The sequence below is a fragment of the Microtus oregoni genome, unplaced genomic scaffold, assembly GCF_018167655.1.
Source record: "Microtus oregoni isolate MIOR12 unplaced genomic scaffold, Mior012 000026F_ref0000081, whole genome shotgun sequence".
Taxonomy (NCBI): Eukaryota; Metazoa; Chordata; class Mammalia; order Rodentia; family Cricetidae; genus Microtus; species Microtus oregoni.
This window is the reverse complement of record NW_024543085.1, coordinates 824,049-849,347: the sequence shown is the minus strand read 5'-3', so window position 1 is coordinate 849,347 and position 25,299 is coordinate 824,049. Positions and strand designations below refer to the sequence as shown.

The 25,299-nt window shown below is 42.7% G+C and overlaps 1 protein-coding gene across 1 annotated transcript in view; it reads left to right on the top strand.

Moving 5' to 3' along the window:
• Cdk6 (cyclin dependent kinase 6) overlaps window positions 1-25,299 on the top strand; it is a 191,356-nt gene that overhangs the window by 91,341 nt on the left and 74,716 nt on the right. Inside the window, exon 4 of the mRNA XM_041675797.1 lies at window positions 5,759-5,926. Coding sequence (XP_041531731.1) covers window positions 5,759-5,926 — 168 coding nt within the window. The remainder of the gene's footprint in view (window positions 1-5,758; window positions 5,927-25,299) is intronic.

Here is a 25,299-nt window from a genome sequence, read left to right as displayed (position 1 = left end):
CAATAAAAATATTATGTTAGTAAAAAAAAGAACATGGCTTACATAGAGAGAAAAATAAGTAGTACTGTCCATAACTTGCATCTTATTTTTAATTTTTTAATGAAAGTTTGTATATTTTTAGGGAGTAACTTTGAGAACGTAAATAACCCAATGATCAATAATAAATTAGTGTGTGTGTGGGGGGGGGTATCACCAGAATTACTCATTTTAAAATTGCCATTTCTGAGACTAGTCAGAGGGATTATGTTGGGTATTTCAATGTCAGTAAGAATTAACTTGTGCCATCAGTAATTGGAAAATAGGGCCCATCATAAGGCTTTTTCCGATTAAAAGTTTCAGAAAGACTTTTAGTTTGCTTATTCTTATTTAAAGAAATAAACAGAGTCAGCTCCAGGACTCCTAAAAGAAACCTTTGATTCACAAGCCATAGAGATCCCTGGAATGCAGACTGAGGTCTGGAGTCTTTGAAGGAGCAGCCAAGGGCTGACCTCCTTGTCGGCCACTGTCACCCAGAGACAGACTCTCTCTGCCGTAGGCTCCTGTGAAAACACACTTCCTGTCACATGGCTTAGAAAGAGAGAGTGTGTGTGTCCCGTCACCCCCCACCCCTTGACAGCTCACCACAAGAATAGCTAGATGGCCAGGCTGTTTGTACCAAACTGTCCTGGGTGAGTAACAGGGAGACATCTCAAGGTGTGCTCACCTTGAAGAGCACATTGGGCACGCCCCTAGGTTCATCAGCTTCTGCTTCCATTGCACGGCCACTTGGGACAGGTGAATTTAGATTAAAATCTTGAGCTGACTGAAAGTGTCTTTTCACACTGAGAGACAGTGGATCTAAATCTCCTTGATACTGCCACCCTTTAACAGTTCCTCATGTTGCAGTGACCCCAAATCATAAAATTATTCAAGTTGTTACTTCATAACTGAAAATTTGCCACGGTTGTGAATCCTAGTGTCAAGGACGTTTGACACCCCCCCCCCCCCCCAGGGGTTGCAACCTACCAGTTGAGGACCTCTGCTGTAAATTGAGATAAAGCACATTGACAATCCTTTGAATTCTTTATAAGAACGGTTCTTGTGACTGAAGCAGATTCTTAATTAAACGATACTGTAGTTCCTTCATTCGTATTGTTCTGTAGAGTTGGAACAATGTCTTAATGTGGTGCCTACTTTTGTAGTGTCTTCCACTACCTCCCCTCCCCCAGACAAGGTTTCCCTGTGCAGCCCTGGCTATGCTGGAACTACCTCTGTAGACCACACTGGCCTTGAACTCACAGAGCCGCCTGTTTCTGCCTCCTGAGTACTGGAAGAGTAGTAAATTCTTACATAGACCTATTCTCTCCACATGTCATTAGCATGGAGTGAATGTGAACAAGGGGATGTGGATCATACTATTTAATCCATGCTTGGATATGATTTTGGCAAGTCACATTAGCCTTTAAACAGAGAGCCTGACCTCTTTGTTTACCTATAACTTTTGACCTATAGGTTTCGACCTCTTTGTTTGGTACTATAGGTAACAAAACGGCACCAAATAATAATTAATGACGTAACTCAAGAAGGAAGACTACATAGCCACTAAGAGTTACATTGTATGAAACAAAGTAGAAGAATTTTGTTTAATTTACACAATATTCTCCGTAATTTTTTGTTGTGGGGAGTGTGCGCGTGTGTGTGTGTGTGTGTGTGTGCGTGCGTGTGTGTGTGTAAGGTCTGAGGACAGATGGTTGGAGTCGCTTCTCTCCTTCCACTGTCAGTTCCTGAGGTTAAGCTCAGATCATCAGCTTGTGCTGCAAACACTTCTACCCAGAGAACTGCTTTACCGGTTCAATAATTTTTTGGTTTTTCGAAACAGGGTTTCTCTGTGTAACATCCCTGGCTGCCCTGGAACTAGCTCTTGTAGACCAGGTTGGCCTCGAAGTCACAAAGATCCACCTGCCTCTACCTCCCAAGTGCTGGGATTAAAGGTGTGCATCACCACCCCTGGCTATAAATTGTATTTTTTAACACTATAAAATAAAGTATACAGGTAACTATTACTTAAACATTTTCTTTTTATAAATGTAATGTTTGTGATTTTGAAAAGAAAGTAAAAATATGCACAAAGATTATTTGACAGTGAGATTTTCTCTGTTCTCTTAGTAGTTAGATTATAAGTAGGATTTTCCTCTTCCTCTATGGTAAACATCTCTTCTTTATGTGAAAGGTCATATGTACTTATTTTTCAATTTATGATTAAGCTTGTAATGACTACGCTAGAAGACCAAAATAGTGCATACGTTTTTACTCTATAGTACAGGCATTTTGTAAATTCATGTGGGCTTTAACAATTAATAAATTAGTTCAAGTTTTTAAATTTTATGTTCTGAATTGTCTACTTGAGTTGTCTGACCAGTGCGACATGAATCAGGCAGATTTATTCCCTGTGCTACTTTCAAAGAAAGATGCTCAGTGTATCGGAAGTTTAGAGAATGAGCCAGCGGGACATTACCTGAAGCTAGTCGTGCTTTTTAAAAACCCGGTGCTAACAAGCTCTGTGCATGGTTTCTAGTAACGATGCTTTTGCCTTCGCATCCTGTGTCTCCTCTCACTCTGCTGTTTATTCGTGGCAAGTTGTTTGACTGATGTCAGTTCCCAAGTGTCCCAAGGGCAGGTCTCCTCCAAGACACCCACATTTGGAAGCTGAAAGAGCAGCTCAGAATGCCCAGCAGGGGATCTCAGAAATCATGTCCATACCCCTTTATCGTTGTGAGTCCCCTCTTAGCGCCTTGTTCACACTAACCTTACAGTTGACTGCTGTGCATCTGGCTTTCCCAGAAAGCAGGAGACAACACAGCCATCCTCATCTTAATAAGTCCCATGTGTTAAAGGCTCACCGTGTGCCTGAAACAGTCCTTCCCTGCTGCACGCCTTGATTCGAACCTCCTGTTAGCAAAAGTAAATGCTATCTTCTACATGCGACACCTAGAAAAACTAAGGATTTGATTTTAAGCAGACAGAATTCTAAACTTCAGAAAGTGAACCCAAAACCAATGTTGTTCTCAGTAAACTGGTTTAGTGATTGTATTTTTTTTTCTGTTGCCCTAACTAAATAGTAGATAGAGGCAATTCAGCTTGAGACGGGTCAATTCATTCATTCATTCATTCATTCATTCATTTTTTGAGGCGGGTTAATTTTGTCTCACTGTTTAGAATATCCCGTCATAGTGAGGAAGGCACAATGTCAGCGACAGGACACAGCCCTGATGGCTGAAGTATGAAACATAAGGTGATAACCAAGAAGCAGAGAACTCAAGCCCAAAGTGGGCCAGCTACCCTTAGCATTTCTCCTGGCCTAAGGCTCCTGTCTCCTAAAGCCTCCCCAGCCTCTGCCCCCAGCCCCGACCAATCTGTGGCTATCAGTAGGGAATGTCATGTTCAAACACATTGAACCCATGAGGAATGGTTTACATTCAAATCACAGCACTTCATCCCTTGCCCTCAGAGGCTCGTGGCCACTTCATAATTAATACTAATTTTACTCAATCTAGCTTTAAGAATCCCCATCTGGAGTAATTCAAACACTGTCCAGAAATCCAGTCTCCTGAGACTCAGGGTAGATTCTTAGCTGTGAGCCCTGTAAAACCAGAAAACAAATTGTATTCTTCCAATGTACAATAGCATGGAGTAGACACTCTCATTCCAAAAGCGAAGAACAGGAGACTAGCAAGGAACCCTTAGACCAAAGCAGGACTGTCAGGCAAACACCAAACCCCGGTCTGATGCTCCACTCCCAACCTATGGGCCTTTGGTGGCGTCTTCTGAGATCCCATGGCCTTGAGTAGCCTCTTGACTGTAGCACGCACAGCCGGCTCACTCGGTTTCTGCAGTCTTCCTCATCAAATGCCCCGGACTCTTCTCACCTCCGTCATCCTGTAGTCTCCATTGAAATCTCAGCTTCTTTTCTTCCATGGCTTCACAGCGGGAACGTCTTAGATTTCTCTCCAGTCACTCCAGCCCTGTCACACACTGGCCTTTTCTCTGGAGTCTTGGGGTGAGCTTCCATTGATTGCCGCATTACTCGAGTTCTGATGCCAGCTTCTGGTGCTGCCTCGCCCTCAGGAGTACGGCTGCAGTGGCCTCCAAGCACCCGCAGCCACTCCAGAGGAAGGGCTTCTCTGTTGCAGCCCTTTTGAGGGAGGGCATCTGTGTAGCGGCATTCTTCATTTGGGCTTAGTTTTTACATCGAAGGTTCTCTTTTTAAATGACCGATTTCCAAATGAGTTTACAGTTTTATACTCTGACATCTTCAGTGGGTGGGATCACTGGCAAAGCACCTTTCTGTCTGTCTTTGTGGAAAGGCTGTGGATCCTCTTTCTTGACACTTAATTGAGCTCCTTAGCAAGTATCCATCGCTTTCTCCCTACTCGCTCCTCAGCCCTGGTCACACGTCCAAAGGCTCTCTGCTCTTTAATTTCAGGTTTTTTTTCTGTATCATTCTGTTCTGGTTTGGGTTTTGAATTCCTGCTCTAAACCTAACTAACAGTAAGCAGCGACCACACCATTGCCTGGATGTTCTGCCAGACAACCCACTAGGTTTGAATTGAACTTCACTCGGATATTCAGGGTACAGCAGAACTCAGCCGTATTTATATTTTTTCAATGACCTGTAGTTCAGTTCCCGATTCTGGCCTCCCACACTCCCACTGGAATGTCTGGTGAGTTCTGCTCACAGCGTTCTAGGACTGCAGCTTTCCCGGTCAGGTTTCTCACAGCAGGCATCTCACTTATCATTTCTCATACCTATTTTAGTTTTCCCTTTTTTTTTTTTATCTTTGGTTTTTCAAGACAGGGTTTCTCTGTAGCTTTGGGACCTGCCCTGGGACTTGCTTTGTAGTCGACCAGGCTGGCCTCGAACTCAGCAGAGATCTGCTTTCCTCTGCCTCCTGAGTGCTGGCATTAAAGGCGTGCGCCACCACCGAGCAGCTCCAGTTTTCTATACTAGTTTTTGTTAGGTTGCTTTCTATCGTGCGCTATCTAGCTAGAAGCTACTTAGGGAAGAAGAAGCTGATTTTGTCTCAGAGCTTAGAGGATCCCAGCCGTTTGGGAAGTGAACAACTCAAGGTCAGGGTGGAGAAAACAGGAGACATGTTTGTTGGTCTGTCTGTCTGCAGCATCATCGCTGGAGAAACAGCACCAATAAAAACACCAAGAGCCAGAGAAATTAAACAGCAGGCCTTGTCTTCCGTGTGTCTTTCATCGTTTAATTAATCAAGGATGATTCGAATTGTGCTTTCACTTCAGAGTTGTGACCTTGAGCCACTTATGGAACTTACTTCAATATATCAGATTCTTGACATGAAAATTCACCTCAGTGTTGTGGCTTAGACTTAAATAGGTTGCTAAACAGAAAACATTTAGAAACATTCTTGGCTGTTTGCCATATATTGACTGTTGAAATAACTTAATAAATAAAATTATATAAAGTAAAATGCATTCTTCTTGGTCCATCTCCTAGTTCCCCATCTTAGCATTAACCAGCAGCGCCTTCCAGAGTGATTCGTATACCGTAGAAATGACTGCTAAGATGTCCTTTTGCTAATGAAATACAAGGTGGGAGCTAAGTATTTCCCAGTGTTCTAGAAGATGGGAGTATGACGAGAGGGGAGACGAGCCTTCGTCTCAGGTCTGCTGGGGATGCAGTGTCGTCTTTTACAGTACCTGCCGAACTGCTTGCAGCATCTACTGACTTTTGCATGTTTGTTCTCTCTTTTAGGATATGATGTTTCAGCTTCTCCGAGGTCTGGACTTTCTTCATTCTCACCGAGTAGTGCATCGTGACCTAAAGCCACAGAATATCCTGGTGACCAGCAGTGGACAAATCAAACTGGCTGACTTTGGCCTTGCCCGCATCTATAGTTTTCAAATGGCCCTGACGTCAGTGGTGAGTAAGAGCACAGTCCGTTCATTACACTTAGTTTTCCTTTCTGAAATGACAAACTGCCCCCTTCATGTTCTTAATGGAATGTCTTGGCACGTTTTGCCAACAGCGGGGAAGGAGAAAGGGCTTTTCTTACTATGGATACATCTGACTGGGTTTGTTGCAGAAAAGCCCGTTGGCATCTCAGCCATTGACTAGCAGTCAGTTACAAATTTCTAAATGCTTTTTGCTATAACTTGTGATTTTAGAGTTGTGTCGATAACGACGGGAGAACACTTGGCCAGGGTCAAGATAGAGAAGGCAGGAGACATGTTACCTGCCTGCAGCAGTGTGACTTGAGAAACAGCCACACCGCCTGTGCAGGTGGAATAAGGCAGTCCCTGAGGCTGTGACGCCATCACAGTGAACTTGAATGACCTCTGAATGATGAATGAGTAGCACTGCCTAGCCAGGTGAAGGCTTCCTGTGGGCCACAGTAGAGACAACCTGAACCCTTGTTTTGGCAAAGAGCTTAAGCTTCAGACCTGTAACAAGACCTTCCTTTAGTTAACTCCTATTTCTGTTTATAGCTCGTCTTGTTGAATTCTACACTCAGGCTCTAAGAAGAGCACCCCAGTAGTTAGTATTAATAATCCTTGTCTTTAAAAATCCTGCTTGGCATGAAGTAAATTCATGAGTAGATGGAATGAGCAGCGCAGTGTTTCCTCGTCGTGTTACTAGCGGGGCAGGGGATGGATGCAGAGAATACAGCTGTCAGAATGTGCCCTCAGACAAATCAAATTACAGCTTAGGAGACAGAGTCCATCCTCAGCCTCAAAGAGTTTCTGAAACCAGACCCGGCTTGGTGGGTGCCATGGCTGAGAAGTGTGAGGTGGCACCCTTGGTCACTGTTGGGACAGAATGACACAGCTCCATCTCCCGACGGTCCACACAGGATGACACAGCTCCATCCCCTGACGGTCCACACAGGATGACACAGCTCCATCCCCCTGACGGTCCACACAGGATGACCCAGCTCCATCCCCTGACGGTCCACACAGGATGACACAGCTCCATCCCCCTGACGGTCCACACAGGATGACCCAGCTCCATCTCCCGATGGTCCACACAGGATGACACAGCTCCATCCCCTGACGGTCCACACAGGATGACCCAGCTCCATCCCCTGACGGTCCACACAGGATGACCCAGCTCCATCCCCCTGACGGTCCACACAGGATGACATAGCTCCATCTCCCGATGGTCCACACAGGATGACCCAGCTCCATCCCCTGACGGTCCACACAGGATGACCCAGCTCCGTCCCCTGACGGTCCACACAGGATGACATAGCTCCATCTCCCGATGGTCCACACAGGATGACACAGCTCCATCCCCTGATGGTCCACACAGGATGACCCAGCTCCGTCCCCTGACGGTCCACACAGGATGACACAGCTCCATCCCCCGACGGTCCACACAGGATGACACAGCTCCATCCCCTGACGGTCCACACAGGATGTCACACAGCTCCATCTCCCTATGGTCCACACAGAGAAACAGGCAGCAGCAGCTTCCCCCGGTTCCGGCAGGGTTACATGTGAAGTTCAAGTCTGGAAGTGGAAACCAGGGAGAAAAGTAACTTGGTCAGAAAGAACCTCCACATTACAGAAAGGTTTCTGGTCCTCTCTTTTCCTCTCTCTGCCAAGCACAGATCCCACATGCTAAAACTCCCTTCCATTCCCAGTGCTGGATACTTCCCTAAGGCTCTGAAGCAGTCTTTGAAATACACTGTGCTCTGTCAACGGAAATCCTACCTACCCTGTCTTAGATGCCTCAGCATTGGGTGGAGTGAAGCAAGCCTTTACGTAAGGGCACCAGAAAGGGCTGCATCTGTGGGCTCACCCAATGGGAAGGGTGAGGTGGCCTTTGAGTTTCCTTAGAAAGTTACTGTCCTTGTTTTTGAGGGACCCTGGGGAGAAGTTTGAATAGGCTTGTGACTGAGGGACTCCTTGGGGAGCGGATGAGGGAAACTAGTCCTTGGGCACATTAATTGGGGGAAGGATGAGCTGAGCCAGCAGGATTCTTCATCTTAATCCCCCTAAATTGGCACTAATAAAAATAACTATGAATAAAAACAGGAAACCCAAATGGGTTTTGTTTTAATATTTTGATTGTTGTTAAATTTGAAAAATGGTAACCCAACTTGTGAGTTCAACTTCAATTGATAACGCATTCTTGCTGGAAGTTGGTATTTTTAAAGAGGAAAATGCTATTTCATATCCTCAGAAAAGGGCAGTGGCAAACAGATCTGATATTTGATGTCTAGTTTGTATTGTCTATTCTAAATTTACTATAGTGACATAATAGAAGGTGTTAGCAACTGGTAAAGACGTTACTTGGAATTTAATGACGATATTGACAGGCGTGTTTTCTTTAGGGGGTCTGCATTTAAAAAAAATTTCCACTGTTAGTATTTTTTTCTCCTTACAGGAAGAATCCATACAATTATGATACTTTAATTTTTCATGCACATACAAGAACAGAATTACTGTCTTTCAAACTGAGCTGCTCTGCTAGTTTTAGTGTTTCTTTAATAGGCTGCACTCCAACTGCCTAGAAAAACCCATTTTACAGCAGGTAATGTCCCATAGGGAAATTGAAAGCCACATACTCTGCAGAGTGACTAAATATTGGCAAGTTACCTGACCCCAGACCACCATCTCAACTGCTCTGAAAAGCATGCGACGACTGTCTTGCTGACCTTCCAGGCTTGACTCACACACCCCTGTTTTGTGGACCCCGGCAGAAACTGACTGTTCTCTACTTAGGATTACTAGAAGATTGATTCTGTGCGTCAGGGTGCGTGCACCTGTGTACCAAGGCAGCCAGACGAGGGAGTCCGATCCCTCGGAGCTAGGCACTTGTAGGGTGCCTGGTGGGAGCCAGGGCTCCAAACTCCAGTCCTCATGATTGCTCAGCAGTCACCATTAACCTCTGAGCCTTCGTTCCAGTCCCTAGAGAAATCGCTTTCCTATAACCCGTTCTGGTGGTAGTTATCTGAAGCTTTTATTTATAAAGTGGTGACGCATTGAAAGAGAGATACTCTTGTTCAACCTGGGTGTTTGCATGAGCATTTAGGGAATACTTCTTAACGAATAAGTTAATAAATGCCAACAGGTAGATGCATGCATGTTGAATCATAAGATAAAAAGGGAAAGAAATGCTTATACATTTAATGGTCTCTGTATTCCACATTGCTATCCTCTGGTGTTATACTGAAGGACTTAGTGAAACACACACTTTCAAATGCTCACGTTCATTTTTACCGTGGTGTTGACTGGGTCATTGGCAAGAATTTCTGTGCAAACTAATGGCCGTTATTGGGCCCCATGTTAGGATTAGAGGATGGTTGGAACTCGGGTCCACAGTGAGTTGCAATCTTAAATTTACAGTAATCCTCTTTGCTGACTTAATCATCGGGGTGGGCCAAACTTTCTGTCCTGAACAGGAAATGGAGGAGGATACCAGTATATGTGATTATTATACTTCTATTTATTTAAGAACATTATTTTTTTAACTCATTGTGTTTTGATGTTAGCAAGCTTTAGAAGAGGTTTTATATTCTTCAGAGATAATTAACATCTTCCAAATAAAAGAATAGAATTACTAGAAAGTTTTTATTCTTCAGCTTTCCATGTGGACACATATATGTATGAGTTTTGCTTTTTGCTTTTTTTGTTTGTTTGTTTTGATCGTTAACGATAGCTTGTATTCTGAGGTCTTTGTAAAAATTTTGTGATGTTTTCACGTGTAACTTTCCACCAAGCTTGTATTCTGCATCCACCCTTATCTTCAGTATTAAAGATGTTCATGACCTCAAAACATTTTCCCCACGTAGAAATCACTAAAAACAATAATAAACCCAGTAAGATTGTTAGACATAAAAGTACAGAAACAAATCACTTGCAGGTTTTCAACTGCAGTAATGAGATTCTAAATATTGCATTGCTTAGTTATTCATTTACCACTGTGAGCCTGACACCATTTGAACTGCATACACTTCCTCAGACCACCACAGGGTGTGTGCATGCATGTGCATGTGGGGTGGGGTGTGCGTGTGTACGTCAGTGTTGTTAGCACTTGGTAAACACTGAAGAAACTATTCCATTTCAGAGAATTTTATATGCTTAGAAAAAGAAAGGAAATGAGGTTTTGACTTTCTGTCAGCAGACAGTCATCCGTATGTGCCGGGCTCTGTCTGTGATCCTGAGAGACAATGCTGAGCTAAAGCCAACAAGGTCTTTGCTCTCATAGCTTACAAGCAGAATTGGGAGATGAGGCTGAAAGAGCTTAGCAGTTAAGAGCACTGGCTGCTCTTCCAGAGGACCCAGCTTCAATTCCCAACACCCACAGAGCAGCTCACAACTGTTTGTAACTCCAGTTTCAGACACCAATGCACATAAAATAAATTTAAAATAAAAGTATTTGGAGTCAGATCTGAATATAGCAGTCACACAACGTAATACATCCTTACAAACCAAGGAAAGGCCGGGAGGTGGCGGCCCATGCTTTTAATCCCAGCACAATGAAGGCAGAGACAGGCGGATCTCTGTCAATTCAATCCCGGTCTACAGAACAAGTTTCAGGACAGCTAAGACTGTTTACACAGAGAAACCCAGTCTCAAAACAAGATACTGAGGAAAATGCAAGGAAGGAATAGATTAGAGTTCTGTGGGACCACACAACTCCTGCGTTTGCTCAGGCTGGAGTCAGAGAAGCCCACACCATTTACCTGAGCCAGAATAATGGGGTGTTGACAAGGTCACCCTCCTTCCAGAAGCTGTCTGTCTGCAGGTCCGTTGGATGTGTCGTGCATCCAGTCTTCTGTTCATCGCATGACAACCAGTTGGTATGTCAAGTGACAGAGTGAAGTAGGACCAGAGGTTAGAGAACAGCGTCATCTTTTGCACAAGAAAGGCAGCTCTTTCATGTGTCTTCTCCGTGCGTGTTGTATTTACTATGGAGACCTGGCAGGGTTGGTGCCTTGGCTTCAGCCGTGAGTTGCTCCCATAGAAGCCTCCAGAGGCTGCCAACGAATACCGAATGGCTCAAACCAAGAGCCTTACACGAGTATCATGGAAAAACCCCAAAGCCCTGCCACCTGGGCACCTCAGAAAAAGTTCGGGTCACACCTCTGAAGGAGGAAAGCCTCCTGTGATTCCTTCCTGTCTCGGTATCTTGCCATGACACAGCCGGGTCTGTTTTGTTAAAACTTCCAGTCGCCAGTACATATTTCCGACCTAACAACGGGGTGTTTGTTCCCGTTTCGTTTTCACTTTCACCAGTGAGGAACGTGGAACACAGTGGGGGCTGTGCAGAGCTGGGAACAGGACATGTTTTCTGTAGGATGTGGAAAATGTCCGAGCCAAAACAAACATGAAAACCCATCCAGATCCTCTACTGCTCATTCTCAGTGGCAATAAAACCTGTCTGAGCTGCCGTCTGATCAGGGAGCCCTGCCTTACAGTAACAGCAAACACTGATGACCACTGTGTGAGTTTCTCCCGTGTAGTAAGAGAATGAATTCTGCGCCGTGCAGAAAACCGCTGTAGGTGGGTGTGCTTATGTATGGGTATCTGATTACAGCAGCTCTGCTTGCGAGGTGAATCAAATTACTGTTCTCCGTGTCTGTAAAAGATAGGCTTTCATTTGGCTCACCCAAGGCTAGCTCCTTCATAAGCGGAGACTGTTGTGAATTACTTCTGGACAAAAGCAGTTGAAGTATAATGTGCCTGCTTAGGGGGTGTTCTACCCAGAGGAAGGACTGGAAGTCTTTGACACGTTCTGTACACATTCAGCCAGCATGTCCCATCCAGGTATGGTGTCCATAGAGTCTGGCAGTCTCCTGCCTGTTTCTATTATGTCACTCGACTCTCAGAAGCCTGAAATCAGACGTCAGTGTGACGACGGCACGCGTGTTACTTTAACATGCGTGAGCCCAGATGCTTTCCCTGGGGCTCGGGGAGACGGCAGATACACTTGTCTTTTCCCTTTAACAGTTTTTGAGAATGTACTTTCTGTACTGAGTCAAGGAATGATCTGAGCCTTATGTAATAAGACGGCTCAAAGGTAGTCTTTCCAGACCCAGCCTTTGAGGCACAGTCCTTGAAATTGAATGTAAAACAATGTTTCTATAACTGGGTTTTTGTGTCTTCTTTCATTCTTGGGATGTGTGAACGTCTTGTTTTCAGCTGTCACAACCACCGTGTAAAGCAGGGGGAGGTAGCCATATCTTGATTTTGTCTGGGCTTTAATAATCGCATCGTGGAGGTCAAGATGTTAACTGAAATTTTGTAACATTGGCTTATCTGTTTTTATTCATTCAATTCAAATTTTACATGGAGTGAATAAATGAATGAGACCTCATGATTCTCTGGTACCTGAGTAATGAATTCCCAACTCTGTGGTTTGTTTGCAGCCTATCTCCAACCTGCTTCTCTCTCCTCATCTCCACCCACACACATCAATATATCACTCATTGCCCGATACCAAGAAGTGTCTCATTGTTCCTTGAACTTGCTTCACAACTCCCTGTTTCCACAAATAAATTAGTCCATACATTTCCAGCTTGTACTATACAGCCCGTGTCATTGTATCATTCATGAGCACCTAGACCCAGATTTCATCTGATCGCCCCAATCGGCTGTCATCTCTGTGATAACTCAAGCCTCACGAGCACCAACAGAGTAACGTTTATATTTTGAATGTCTGTCTGGGTCTGTCAGATTTTTGTCTTTCCTAACCTGTGCACTTTTGTTTTCTCTGTGCTGTACCATTATTTAAAGATTGAGTTCTCAGACTAGTTAGAGAAATCACGTCAAGAAACGGTTGACAATGATTTATCATCATTTATCATCAAATATTTGACTTGGTCCATGTGGACACTTGAGAGTATTAGAGATATGTTTCTGTCTAATATTCTCAATTTATACAGGTCTCCAAAGACTAAGGTCAGTTTTCAACATGATTATACTGTAGTAGTGGATTTTTAGCGTGATGTTGACTTGACTGCCGTTGTCCTAGTCTGTATCTCAGTAAGGATCTTTGGTGCTTGAGCCCACCCTCTTATTCCCGAGCTGAACTCTCCTTTCCTTTAGGGATTGAAATGCAGGGTGAGTGATGCTGCTGGGCCTCACACCTGCCAGGGTGCTGATGATTTTTAAATCCCTCATAAAGATGAAGGTCAACGTTGACAGTTGGCTGTGGACGAATAATCTACCTCTGTGTCTTTGGGAAACATCCAAATGAAAGAAGGGGAAAGTGTAAGAAAATTTACTTTAGTGCTGCTCATGTGTTTATTCTGAAGGCTTGGCAGAGTCTAAAAATGGGGCTGTAAATTTAACAGCTCAACCATAAAAAACCCAAAATAAGGAATAAGAAGCTCTACAACTTTTAGCCTTGGACACTAATATAAAATTCCAGATTTATCTTCTTCTGACACTTGATTTTCTTTTTTAATTTCTAAAACCCCTTCCTTTTCTTCTCTCCCACTTTTGTTTTGATTAATTACGTTGTAAAGGTTACCTGTACTCTGACGTGTGTGGATGTGTTCTGATTAATTGCATCATAAAGGTTACCCGTGCTCTGAAGTGTGTGGACGTGTTTTGCGAGGACAGTTGGCAGAGGTCAAGTTGGCATTGAATACAGTGTGCACCGTGTGAAGGCTGGGTGACCTCAGGGAGGCAGGCACCGCACCTAGTATCTTTTCTTGTGGGAAAATATGCCTCAGTGGCTTACTGGCACTGGGTTCGGAATGTGGCATTTAAAAGTACCTTTTTACAGTGGGAAAGAATCCTGTCAAGAATAAACAGTCTTGACCTTGTTAAATGGGCCAAAGTCTGTCTGTAATCTAGTTCCAGAAGACTAGCTTTTACTATTTTAGAGAAAGCAGATCTTGGGGGAGTGGGTGTGGCTAGGGCGATATAACCAGAACATTTGCAGAGAAAAGGAAAAGTTGCTGTCGAGAATGTGAAGTGAATTCCTAAACTAATGATCGCCACTTGTTCTCCTGAGAACTTCTTTACCTGACTATAAGACACCCACTTCTGCAGAGCGGGTGGAAGGAAGGAACCTCAGTTGGACAGAAAAGCTTACTTTTTTTTCCCCTGAAAAGACAGGACTGACTTAGAGAAGGGAACCGTAGGAGCAGTCATGCAGTACAGATCACTGTGGGAAAACGGCAGTCCTGGGTAGATAGTGATGTTTAAATCGCCAGTCCCTCCCCAGTGCCCACAAGTTTGTGCCCCGAGTTCTCCCAAACCCATCCACACACCATCCCACTACTGTGAGATCCTTCCCAGCTCATCCTCTCTGAAGCCTGCCTGACTCCCAGGACCACTGGTGTGACCTTGGATTTTCCTCTAATGTACAGCTCTTGTGGTATTATTCCCATCTGTTTGACTTTATCACCCTTTTCGTTAACGTTGTGAAATACATTTCAGCACCCAACGGACTCACGAATCCGAGGTGGTTGCCCAGTGAGTGCTTGGAGAACCTGTGATGAAATGAGGGGTTTGTGTGTAGAGGAGGGGGGAGACCAACCCTAAGCCCGAGCTCACTTCCCTGAAAGGCACCATCGCAGAATTTCAGCACCAGGAGCACAGTTCCTTCTGTTACTCTTGCTGCTGAAATATAGTACTTATATTTAAACTATATTACAGAAAATCAGAGTTTTCTTTATTTTACTCAGATATATGGTTGGTTGGTTCCTCACAGACCACACATAGATCTTAGGGAACTACAAGTCATAACCATTTCTATGGGTAAATGGAAATTTAGTCTGTGTGAAGTTGAGAGATATTTTATAAAGACAAAATCTATCTTGTGCTGTAAACATAAATGTTTATAGTTGTACCCTAGACCCTGTGCCATAGATTGGACTCCAAATTACATATAGTTGACAAATGTCCCTCCCAACAATACATCCCCCCAAATTGCATAACTTTAAGATACGTATTTTACCAGTGAGCTTATGGCATAGTTATTCAAAATATCTAAAGTTTAGGGGCTGGACAAAACGGCTCCGCAGTTTTAAAAGCACTGGGTGCTCTTCTAGAGTATTGGGATTTTATTCTCAGCACCCACATCGCTGGAACTCTAGTTCCAGAGGATCTAATGCTCTCTTCTGGCCTCCACAGGCAAAACACCCATACAAATAAAATTTAAAAATTAAGGGGGAAAATAAATTTAAAATGTAATTTAATAAGTGGAAGTACATTTTCTTAAGCCTCTATGATTCTGTATTTCATAAATTAGCTTTTCTTAGTCTCTGACCACTCTGCTTTTTTGTAGCTTTTGTAGAAAGACAAGATGATAGGAAAAGCCAGAATTAGCCACTGCAAACACAGAAGTGTTAAACCCAGGGGAAAATACAAACTTGTACCTTGTTCTCACTCCTGACAATGTCATTCTTCTTATTGACAAGGGGAGAGTCAGGCCTTGGCACTGTGCCCAAGACATTGGCAAGACTGACTAAGCAATCCACGTATAACAGGAAAACCCTCTTCCAAAGTGCCATCGGGAACTCCGCAGGGATGGCTGCACAGTGTCAGCCTTCTCTGTAGGTGTATTGGTATTTCTGTAAGGCCCCTTGGTTGTCTCTTGTAAAGATAAAGTGCTGAATTTACATGCCTCATCGCTGCACCCGCAGAGTGGCCCGCATTTTTCTCTGTTGCTCTCCTTGCCATCGTGGTTTAGGCAATTGTGGGTTTATTTTATATTTTAGATTCATTTATTTTTATTTTATGATGTGTATGCATGTTTTGACTGCATGTCTCTGTACCACATGCGTGAAGTGCCCACAAAAGCGGAAAGTGTCTGATTCGTGCAAATGGAGTTAGCTACCATTTAATTTGTAGATGCTACAAATTAAACCGTGGTTCTCCAGAAGAGCAACCAGGGCCCGTAACTGTGGCGCCATCTCTTCAGCCCCTCTACTTCAATTTAGGTGCCAGTATTTGATTGTAGTTCTTAAGTATTGCCAGCCCTGTGATATTTCAGAAAAATAAGTCACTAATTACATTTTAGAAAAATACTGGTTGCTTTAAATACATGAGACATAGCCTTCATTCAAAAAGCAATCTTTTAGAAACTTAATGTGGGGAGGCAATTGCTTGGAAATAACATTATTTATATGATGCAGCTTTAAAACCCAGTGGATTTTTGTGTAGGTGTATTCTTCTCCATTCCCTCTGTAGCATTTGTATAAATGAGTGATTCTACTTCTTAAACATTTATTTTGTGGGGAGGTTGCACATGCCGTGCGCTTGCGTGGAGTCCAGGGATCACACGGCCCTCGGGTGGCAAGTGCCCTGGTGTGACGCGCCTTAGATCACCGAGCCGTCTCCTACTCTAAACTCTTGTATTCCTTTAATCAACATTCTTAACCTCCATTTTTTTTTTTTTAGTTGGTGGAGTTATTTTAAAAGCTAAGTGTCCAGATAGGTCGCTATTGGTTTGATGAATGAAATGTTACACCGTTAGCTGTTTGTAGAAAGCTCCCTGTGGTTGGAGGTAGGTAAGAGCTCACGGTGACATGTGTATCACCGTTCGTCTGCCTCTCCAGTGTTTCTTACACACTTCTTCACTGGACTTACCTTGGGCATTTTTGTACATCGAGCATCCAGCCTTGCTCTCTGTCTTATCTTCACAGTGTGACTCTCTCTGGGATGAACATTTGAGGGTTGTCTCTGAGCATGTTCTTTCGCCTCACTGTTTTGGATAAGTCTTAAAAACCGTATTACCCAAACTGTATGAAGAGCAGGCCTGCACATTTGAGGACTTGGTGTTCTCTGAAGGACTTTACTTCACACTCCATTCCCTCTAACATAATGCCAGTGAGCTCCCAGCTTCATCTCTCCTGAGTACCTCTGGGCATCGCCCTTGTTGGGTGCTTCTGTGTCTGCCTCCTAATAAAACATCTAGAATGTTCTGACATCAGTCAGGCTTGTGGTTCTCTGTAGAGGCATCCCTGTCATCTGTCCTGCCCAAGGGTCCCTTCCCTCTGGTCTCCTAGCTAGCGCCTCCTGCTTGGCGAATCCTCATGCCTTCTCTTTTTGACTTTGTTACTGCTGATCACCAAAGCTGAGATCCTCAGGGTTTATTTTATAATTCATTTATTTTTATTTTATATGTGATGGTGTTTTGTCTGAATGAGTGTCTGTGTGAGGGCACCGGGTCCCCTTAACTAGAGTTACAAACAGTTGTGAGATGCCATGTGGACGCCAGGAATCGAAACTGGGTCCTCTGGAAGGGCAACTGATGTTCTTAACTGCTGAGTCACCTCTCCAGCCTGAAGAGATTCTCAAAAAAAAATTTTTTAAACTACTGTTTGCATCAGCATATGTGTGGTTACAAGTACAGAAAACAAATACAATGTTTCCTGATTAGCGGGCATTCATTTCTTTCTTTGTTGGGTATTTTGAAGGGGGGAATTGTGGGGTTTTGTTTTATTGGTGGTTTTTTTCTTTTTTGGTTTAGTATTTCAAGACAGAGTTTCTCTGTGTAGCCTTGGCTATCCTGGAACTCACTCAGAAAACCAGGCTGGCCTTCAACTCAGAAATCTGCCTGCTTCTGACTCCTGAGCGCTGGGACTAAAAGTGTATTTTACTACTGCTTGGCTGGGGCATTAGTTTCTTAATCTATCATAATTTGTCTGGAGATAGGTAATTCTACAGCTGGAGTAATTGACTCAGTGGTGTCGTCTTATGTGTTTTAATTAAACACTGAAGGAAACAAAACATACACTCAGTGTGTGGGTTATGTCATCCCTCAGAGTGCTGCAATGGCTGCTGTGTTTCAATATTACAGCTCCATTACCACAAAGTTCTCAGGAAGACTTAAAGCAGCAGGGAACCGGGTGGATTTTGCTGCCTTTGTTCAGTGAAGACTGTCTCTTCCAGAAGCTCACTTCAGACTTCACTTGGGTTTCATCATCCAGAATCAACGTGCCTCTGCAAAGCTCAGTCACACTATAGATAACTCTTACTGCTACCTGAGTAAAATAAACTTATTCTATCAGAAAATGCAGGTGGCTGTTGGGAACATACCAGTGACAAGCCCTTCCTTCATTGATCTCAGAGACTCCCAAACTTGCGGTGCCTCTGTGTGGGTAGAAACTTGTGTTATTGCTTCCTCTCCAAGGTCCATGGATTACTCAGTGATTTTTATAGCTCATCATGTGCTTTAGTCTGTAAATGTTTCACAGATGTCGAAAGCTTAGGCACCTGCACCAACCAGAGCTGATTTCCTTAGATTCTTCAGTAACCACAGTAATCTGAGATAGAAAAAAATTTTTCCTAGTGTTTTACAGACACGTTCTTCACCTGGAAATTTATCCTGATACGTAGAAAAGACAGTTGATTTTTTTAGAACCACCGAGGGGGTGAATTTTTCTATCACATGAGTTACTTTTTAAAAGTAAGTGATTTTATTAATGCAATTTATTTCATTGACTTAATTCTTTAAATTAGTACGGATTACATATATTAGTGTACACATGTATGTGTATGTCCTCTGCGTATCTTACCCAGCCACGTAAATCCTTGTGCATCTAGAGACAAGGATTGTTTCATCTTGAAACTGTAGGACGACTTCACAGGAGAGCGAGTTTCTGTGCCTCCCACTTCAAGAATGACGACGAGATTGCGTGGCAAAGCAAGGAAAAGGGTGTGTTCCAGGCAGGCATCGGGGTAGCATGCCTGGGAGAACATGCCCGAAACTGCTCGGTTTCTGTTGTTATGCCCAAACTCCAGTACCGTACAATGAATGCAGTTGGTAAAGAGATTTTGTGTCCATTAAGAAATTGCTAGGGATCTCGAGGGAGTTGGCGAGAAAGAAGTAAACCTAATGTCCACTAGTACACATTGTATATGGGTATGGTGTATGAAATTCTCAAAGAATCAATGTTTTTGAAAAGAAATTGCTGACAAGAAGACTTGTATGAGCATTGGACTTTGTTTGGTTTTGGTTTTCTGTTTTTGTTTTTATTTTCAGACTGGTTCTCAGCTATGACTGTACCCTTTGCCATCCCGGAGCTCAGTATATAGACCAGGTGCCCTCCAGCTCACAGAGATCGGCCCCTCTCTGCCTGCTAAATGTTGACATGAGACGCAGTGCCATTAGAGGCGTGTCTGCCACACCCGGTAGGAATGTAATTTGAAGACACATTTGTGTTCAAGTGTGGGTGTTTGACGGAAGAGAGAAACTGAAGAGCTAGAAGTAAGCTAAAGGGGCGCGTGTGAGGGAGGGAAGAAATAAGAAATGTCCTTTTAAGTCAAGTAAGCAACTTTGACCTTAACTCTTTAAATCAGTCATACTGTTGTGGGAAACCAAGTACACAAGTGTGCCCTTTACTGTTTCACTAGCAGTGTGCTGCCTGTAGTAGCAACTCCTCCAGACACAATGAGTGTTTCTGTTGAAAGGGAGCATATTTTATGGTCAGGGGTCTGCATAACATATCTCACTAATTTTACAGTGTCCTGCTGTTTTAGTATTAAGAGGACTATCAAAAAACAATTTTTGCATTTGCAAACAAAGTCTTAATTTCTTTTTAATTTACTTTTTGTCGGGCCGGGACTCTCAGAGGTCACAGGACAACTTTCAGAAGAGGGCTTTTTCTTCCACATGTGGATCCCGGAAATCAAACTCAGGTCTTTGGACCTGGCAGCAGGTGCCCTTCCTGCTGAGCCATCTCAGGGAAGAAGGTTCAATGCCCCACCCCCCCAAATATCTTCTCTCTGCCGAAGAACTTAAATAACTGTTTCTTTTCACTTATTAGGCCTAAAGTAACATGATTGTGTTTTGTTTAATTAGACACCTGTTTCTCTTTTTTAATCCCCACAATCCAGGCTTTGCTAAAATTGACAAATTACATACCTTACATGTGGTCATTATATGACTAACCCCTAATGAAGGAGTATAACCTACACAGCCAAAAAACATCATAACTGACTCTTCATCAGACAGCACGCTCCTTGAGGGAAGGGCTGGGACATGGCATGTTTCATGCGCACCGAATAGCCATTGGTAGTGAGGATGTAGTTTTCAGACGTTTGGAGCCATTATAAACGTTACCTGTATTGTCAGCATGTTTGTGTGGTCTTGGTTTACCACTATTCTTCTTTCTTGGTTTAGCTCATCTATTCAATTATTTTATAATGACATAGTTTTTTTTAATGTTCAAAATCTGAAAATTGAAAGATTGACAAGACAGGGAAAAATACTTTTTTTTTTCCGCCCCTTGTAAGAGTTATCTTTGCCTGAATCTAGTTGTCTTTTTTTTTTCTTTTTTCCGTACATCCTTCACTGCTCATTAAGGTACAGGTTTAAAAATCCCCGTCAGAGTTTGGAAATGTGGCTCGGGGGCAGAGTGCTTATTCAGCATACACAAAACTCTGAGTCGTGTTGTGGTCCGAGGCAGGGAAATGGGCTCCGTGTACATGATGCGGAAAAGCATAGCTAGTTTCACAACTTGGAAGGAGCTGAAAAATTGGACTCTGTTTGTACCCCACCTCCTGTATGTTTAGTGAAGGTGTTTGTACCCCACCTCCTGTATGTTTAGTGACTGCCACCTTCTTAGACCAGTTATTAATTTAGGAAGAAGTGAGAAGACATCTAGATTTGAAATGCTATGTACTTGATAATCTTCATAATGCATTGTAGGAAAAATACATGTGTTCTCTGTCTCATCAGGTATTTGTGAATAAATAGTTCACACTCTCCCAAGTGAATGCATCTTTTCTCTTCTTTACACAGTGGCTATTGATCCTGTTTGAGAATTTCTTCCCATTTCCCTCTTCCTTCTTGGCAACACTGTTTTGGAAGTCTTTTGGAATATATTATATTCCACTTTTGGAAGTGTTCCCGGAATATATTATATTCTCTTTTCTCTCCTACCGTTTTTGGCTATAGACATAGAGGTCATTTCTGGGAAACCTCATTTCGTTACTGAGAAGTACAGGATAGTGCAGTCAGGAACCACCTATTATGTGAAGCTTCGTGGGATGCAACCACCTTAAGTGAGCTCTTCAGCCTCTCTGAGCCCTAGATTTATCTTCTGTTAAGGTGGAGAGAACACCAGAGCGCACCTTACAGGGGTGTTTTGAGAACAGGTTCACACGTGAGTATAGATATCTTCAGTCCGGCGCTGTGGCTGAACGTTGTGGTGATGATACGCACCCCCATCCCCTCACCTATTCCCAAACCCCGTACTTGCACATGAAGACATGGAAAGAAATGTGCACAGCCAGCCAGCCTCTATTCTTACTAGCATCCTGTTACTTGGGCAACCATGCATACTAGCGTTAAGGTATTGATATCTTAAAGAGACTTTATTTCTTAATTAAATTAAACTAAATTCTTAATTCTCCAAGCAAGAACGTTCTAGTATTCCTAAATTGTGTGTGTGTGTGTGTGTGTGTGTGTGTGTGTGTGTGTGAATGGATTCTATATACCTTTTCTCTTAATATAGGAAGCTGAATATTCAGGTCCAGACAGTTGCAGATTTTTTTTTTTCATTAAAAATTTTCACCTCCTCCCTCTCCAGTCCAAAGAGCAGTCCGGGTTCCCTGCCCTGTGGGAAGTTCAAGGTCCTCACCCCTCCATCCAAGTCTAGGAAGGTGTACATTCAAACAGACTAGGCTCCCACAAAGCCAGTACATGCAGTAGAATCAAAACCGAGTGCCATTGTCCTTGGCTTCTCAGTCAGCCCTCCTTGTCAGCCACGTTCAGAGAGTGCAGTTTGATTATATGCTCCATCAGTCCCAGTCCGGCTCGCCTTGGTAAGCTCCCATTAGATCAGCCCCACTGTCTCAGTGGGTGGGCACACCCCTCGCGGTCCTGACTTCCTTGCTCATGTTCTCCCTCTTTCTGCTCCTCATTTGGACCTTGGGAGCTCAGTCCGGTGCTCAAATGTGGGTCTCTGTCTCTATCTCCATCCATCGCCAGATGAAGGTTCTATGGTGATATGCAAGGTATTCATCAGTGTGGCTATAGTATAGGGCCAGTTCAGGCGCCCTCTCCTCAGCGGCCCAAGGAACAAGCTGGGAACATGTCCTTTGGACACCTGGGAACCCCTCTAGAGTCAAGTCTCTTGCCAACCCTAAAAGGGCTCCCTTAATTAAGATATCTACTTCCCTGCTCCCATATCCACCCTTCCTCCATCCCAACCATCCCATTCCCCCAAGATCTCCCCATCCTCCCCTTCTCCCTTCTCTCCCCAACTCCTCTTACCTCCACCCCCACTCCCGTGCTCCCAACTTTTGCCTGGCAATCTTGTCTACTTCCAATATCCAGGAGGATAACTATATGTTTTTCTTTGGGTTCACCTTCTTATTTAGCTTCTCTAGATTCATGAATTATAGGCTCAATGTCCTTTATTTATGGCTAGAATCCACTTATGAGTGAGTACGTACCATATACATTCTTTTGGGTCTGGGTTACCTCACTCAGGATAGTGTTTTCTATTTCCATCATTTGCATGCAAAATTCAAGATGTCATTCTTTTTTACCGCTGAGTAGTATTCTAATGCATATATGTTCCACACTTTCTTTATCCATTCTTCTATTGAGCGCCATCTAGGTTGTTTTCAGGTTCTGGCTATTACAAATAATGCTGCTATGAACATAGTTGAACAAATGCTTTTGTAGTATGATTGGGTATCTCTTGGATATATTGCTGGATCCTGGGGTAGGTTGATCCCGAATTTCTTGAGAAACTGCCACACTGATTTCTAAAGTGGTTGCACAAGTTTGCATTCCCACCAGCAATGGATGAGGGTTCCCCTTACTCCACATCCTCTCCAGCAAAGGCTATCATTGGTGTTTTGATTTTAGCCATTCTGACAGGTGTAAGATGATATCTCAAAGTTGTTTTGATTTGCATTTCCCTGATCGCTAAGGAGGTTGAACATGACCTTAAGTGTCTTTTGGCCATTTGAAGTACTTATGTTGAGAATTCTCTGTTCAGTTCAGTGCCCCATTTTTTAATTGGGTTAATTAGAATTTTAAAGTCTAGTTTCTTGAGTTCTTTATATATTTTGGAAATCAGACCTTTGTCTGATGCGGGGTTGGTGAAGACCTTCTCCCAATCAGTACGTTGCCTTTTTATCTTAATGACACTGTCCTTTGCTTTACAGAAACTTCTCAGTTTAGGAGGTCCCATTTATTCAATATTGCCCTTATTGTCTGTGCTACTGGGGTTATACATAGGAAGTGGTCTCCTGTGCCCATGTGTTGTAGACTACTTCCCACTTTCTCTTCTATCAGGTTCAGTGTGTTCAGATTGGTGTTGAGGTCTTTAATCCATTTGGACTTGAGTTTTGTGCATGGTGATAGATATGGATCTATTTTCATTCTTCTACAGGTTGACAATCAGTTATGCCAGCACCATTTGTTGAAGATACTTTCTTTCTTCCATTGTATACTTTTAGCTCCTTTGTCGAAAATCGGGTGTTCATAGGTTTGTGGGTTAATATTTAGGTCTTCTATTCAATTCCATTGGTCCACTTCTATGTTTTTATGCCAATACCAAGCTGTTTTCATTACTGTATCTCTGTAATAGAGTTTGAACTCAGGGATGGTAATGCCTCTAGAAGTTCCTTTATTGTATAAGATTGTTTTGGCTATCCTGGGTTTTTTGTTTTTCCATATAAAGTTGATTATTGTTCTTCAAGGTCTGTAAAGAATTTTGTTGGGATTTTAATGAGGATTGCATTGAATCTATAAATTGCCTTTGGTAGAATTGCCATTTTTACTATGTTGATCCTGCCCATCCAAGAGCAAGGGAGATTTTCTGGTGTCCTCTTCAATGCCTTATAGTTCTTGTCAAATAGATCTTTCATTTCCTTGGTTAGAGTTACCCCAAGTTACTTTATGCTATTTGTGGCTATCGTAAAAGGTGAAGTTTCTCTGATTTCCCTCTCTGCTTCTCTATCCTTTATGTATAGGAGGGCTACTGATTTTTTTGAGTTGATCTTGTAACCTGCCACATCACTGAAGGTATTTATCAGGTGTAGGAGTTCTTTGGTAGAGTTTTTGGGGTCACTAATGTACACTATCATATCATCTGCAAATAGCGAAAGTTTGACTTCTTCCTTTCCGATTCGAATCCCCTTGATCTCCTTATGTTGTCTTATTGCTATTGCTAGAACTTCAAGAACTATGTTGAAGTGATATGGTGTGAGTGGACAGGCTTGTCTTGTTCATGATTTTAGTGGAATGGCTTTGAGTTTCTCTCCAGTTAATTTGATATTAGCTGTTGGCTTGCTCTATATTGCTCTTATTATATTTAGGTATGATCCTTGTATCCCTAACCTCTCCAAAACCTTTATCATAAGGGGGTGTTGAATTTTGTCAGATGCTTTTTTTGCATCTAATGAAATAATCATATGGTTTTTTTTCTTTCAGTTTATTTATATGATGGATTACATTGATAGATTTTCGTATGTTGAACCAGCCCTACATCTCAGGGATGAAGCCTACTTGATCATAATGGATAATTTTTTAAATGTGTTCTTGGATTCTGTTTGCCAGAATTTTATTGAGATTTTTTTGCATCGATGTTCATGAGTGAGATTGGTCTGTAATTCTCTTTCTTGGTTGGGTCTTTGTGTGGTTTTGGAATCAGGGTGACTGTAGCTTCATAAAAAGAGTCTGGCAATGACTCTTCTGATTCTATTTTGTGAAACACATTAAGGCATATAGGTATCAGATCTTCTTGGAAGTTCTGATAAAATTCTGCATTAAAACCATCAGATCCAGGGCTTTTTTTTTTTTTTTGGTTTGAAGTTTTTTATGACAACTTCTATTTCCTTATGACTTATCGGTCTATTTAAATTGTTCACCTGGTCTTGATTTAATTTTGGTAAATGGTACTTATCTAAAAACAAGTCCATTTCTTTTACATTTTCCAACTTTGTGGCATATAGGGCTTTGTAGTAAGACCTAATGATTCTCTGAATTTCTTCAGTTTCTGTTGTTATGCCCCCCTTTTTCATTTCTGATCTTGTTAAATTGTGTGTTCTTTCTCTCTGCCTTTTGATTAGTTTGGATATAGGTTTGTCTATCTTGTTGATTTTCTCAAAGAACCAGCTCTTTGTTTCATTGATTTTTTGGATTGTTTTCTGTGTTTCTATTTTGTTGATTTCAGCCCTCAGTTTGATTATTCCCAGTCTTCTACTCCTCCTGGGTGAGTCTGCTTCTTTTTTTTTTTTCTATAGCTTTCACCTGTGCTGTTAAGTCTCTAATGTGAGCTTTCTGTTTTTTTCATGTGGGCACTTAGAGCTATGAACTTTTCTCTTAGCACTGCTTTCATAGTGTCCCATAGGTTTGGGTAT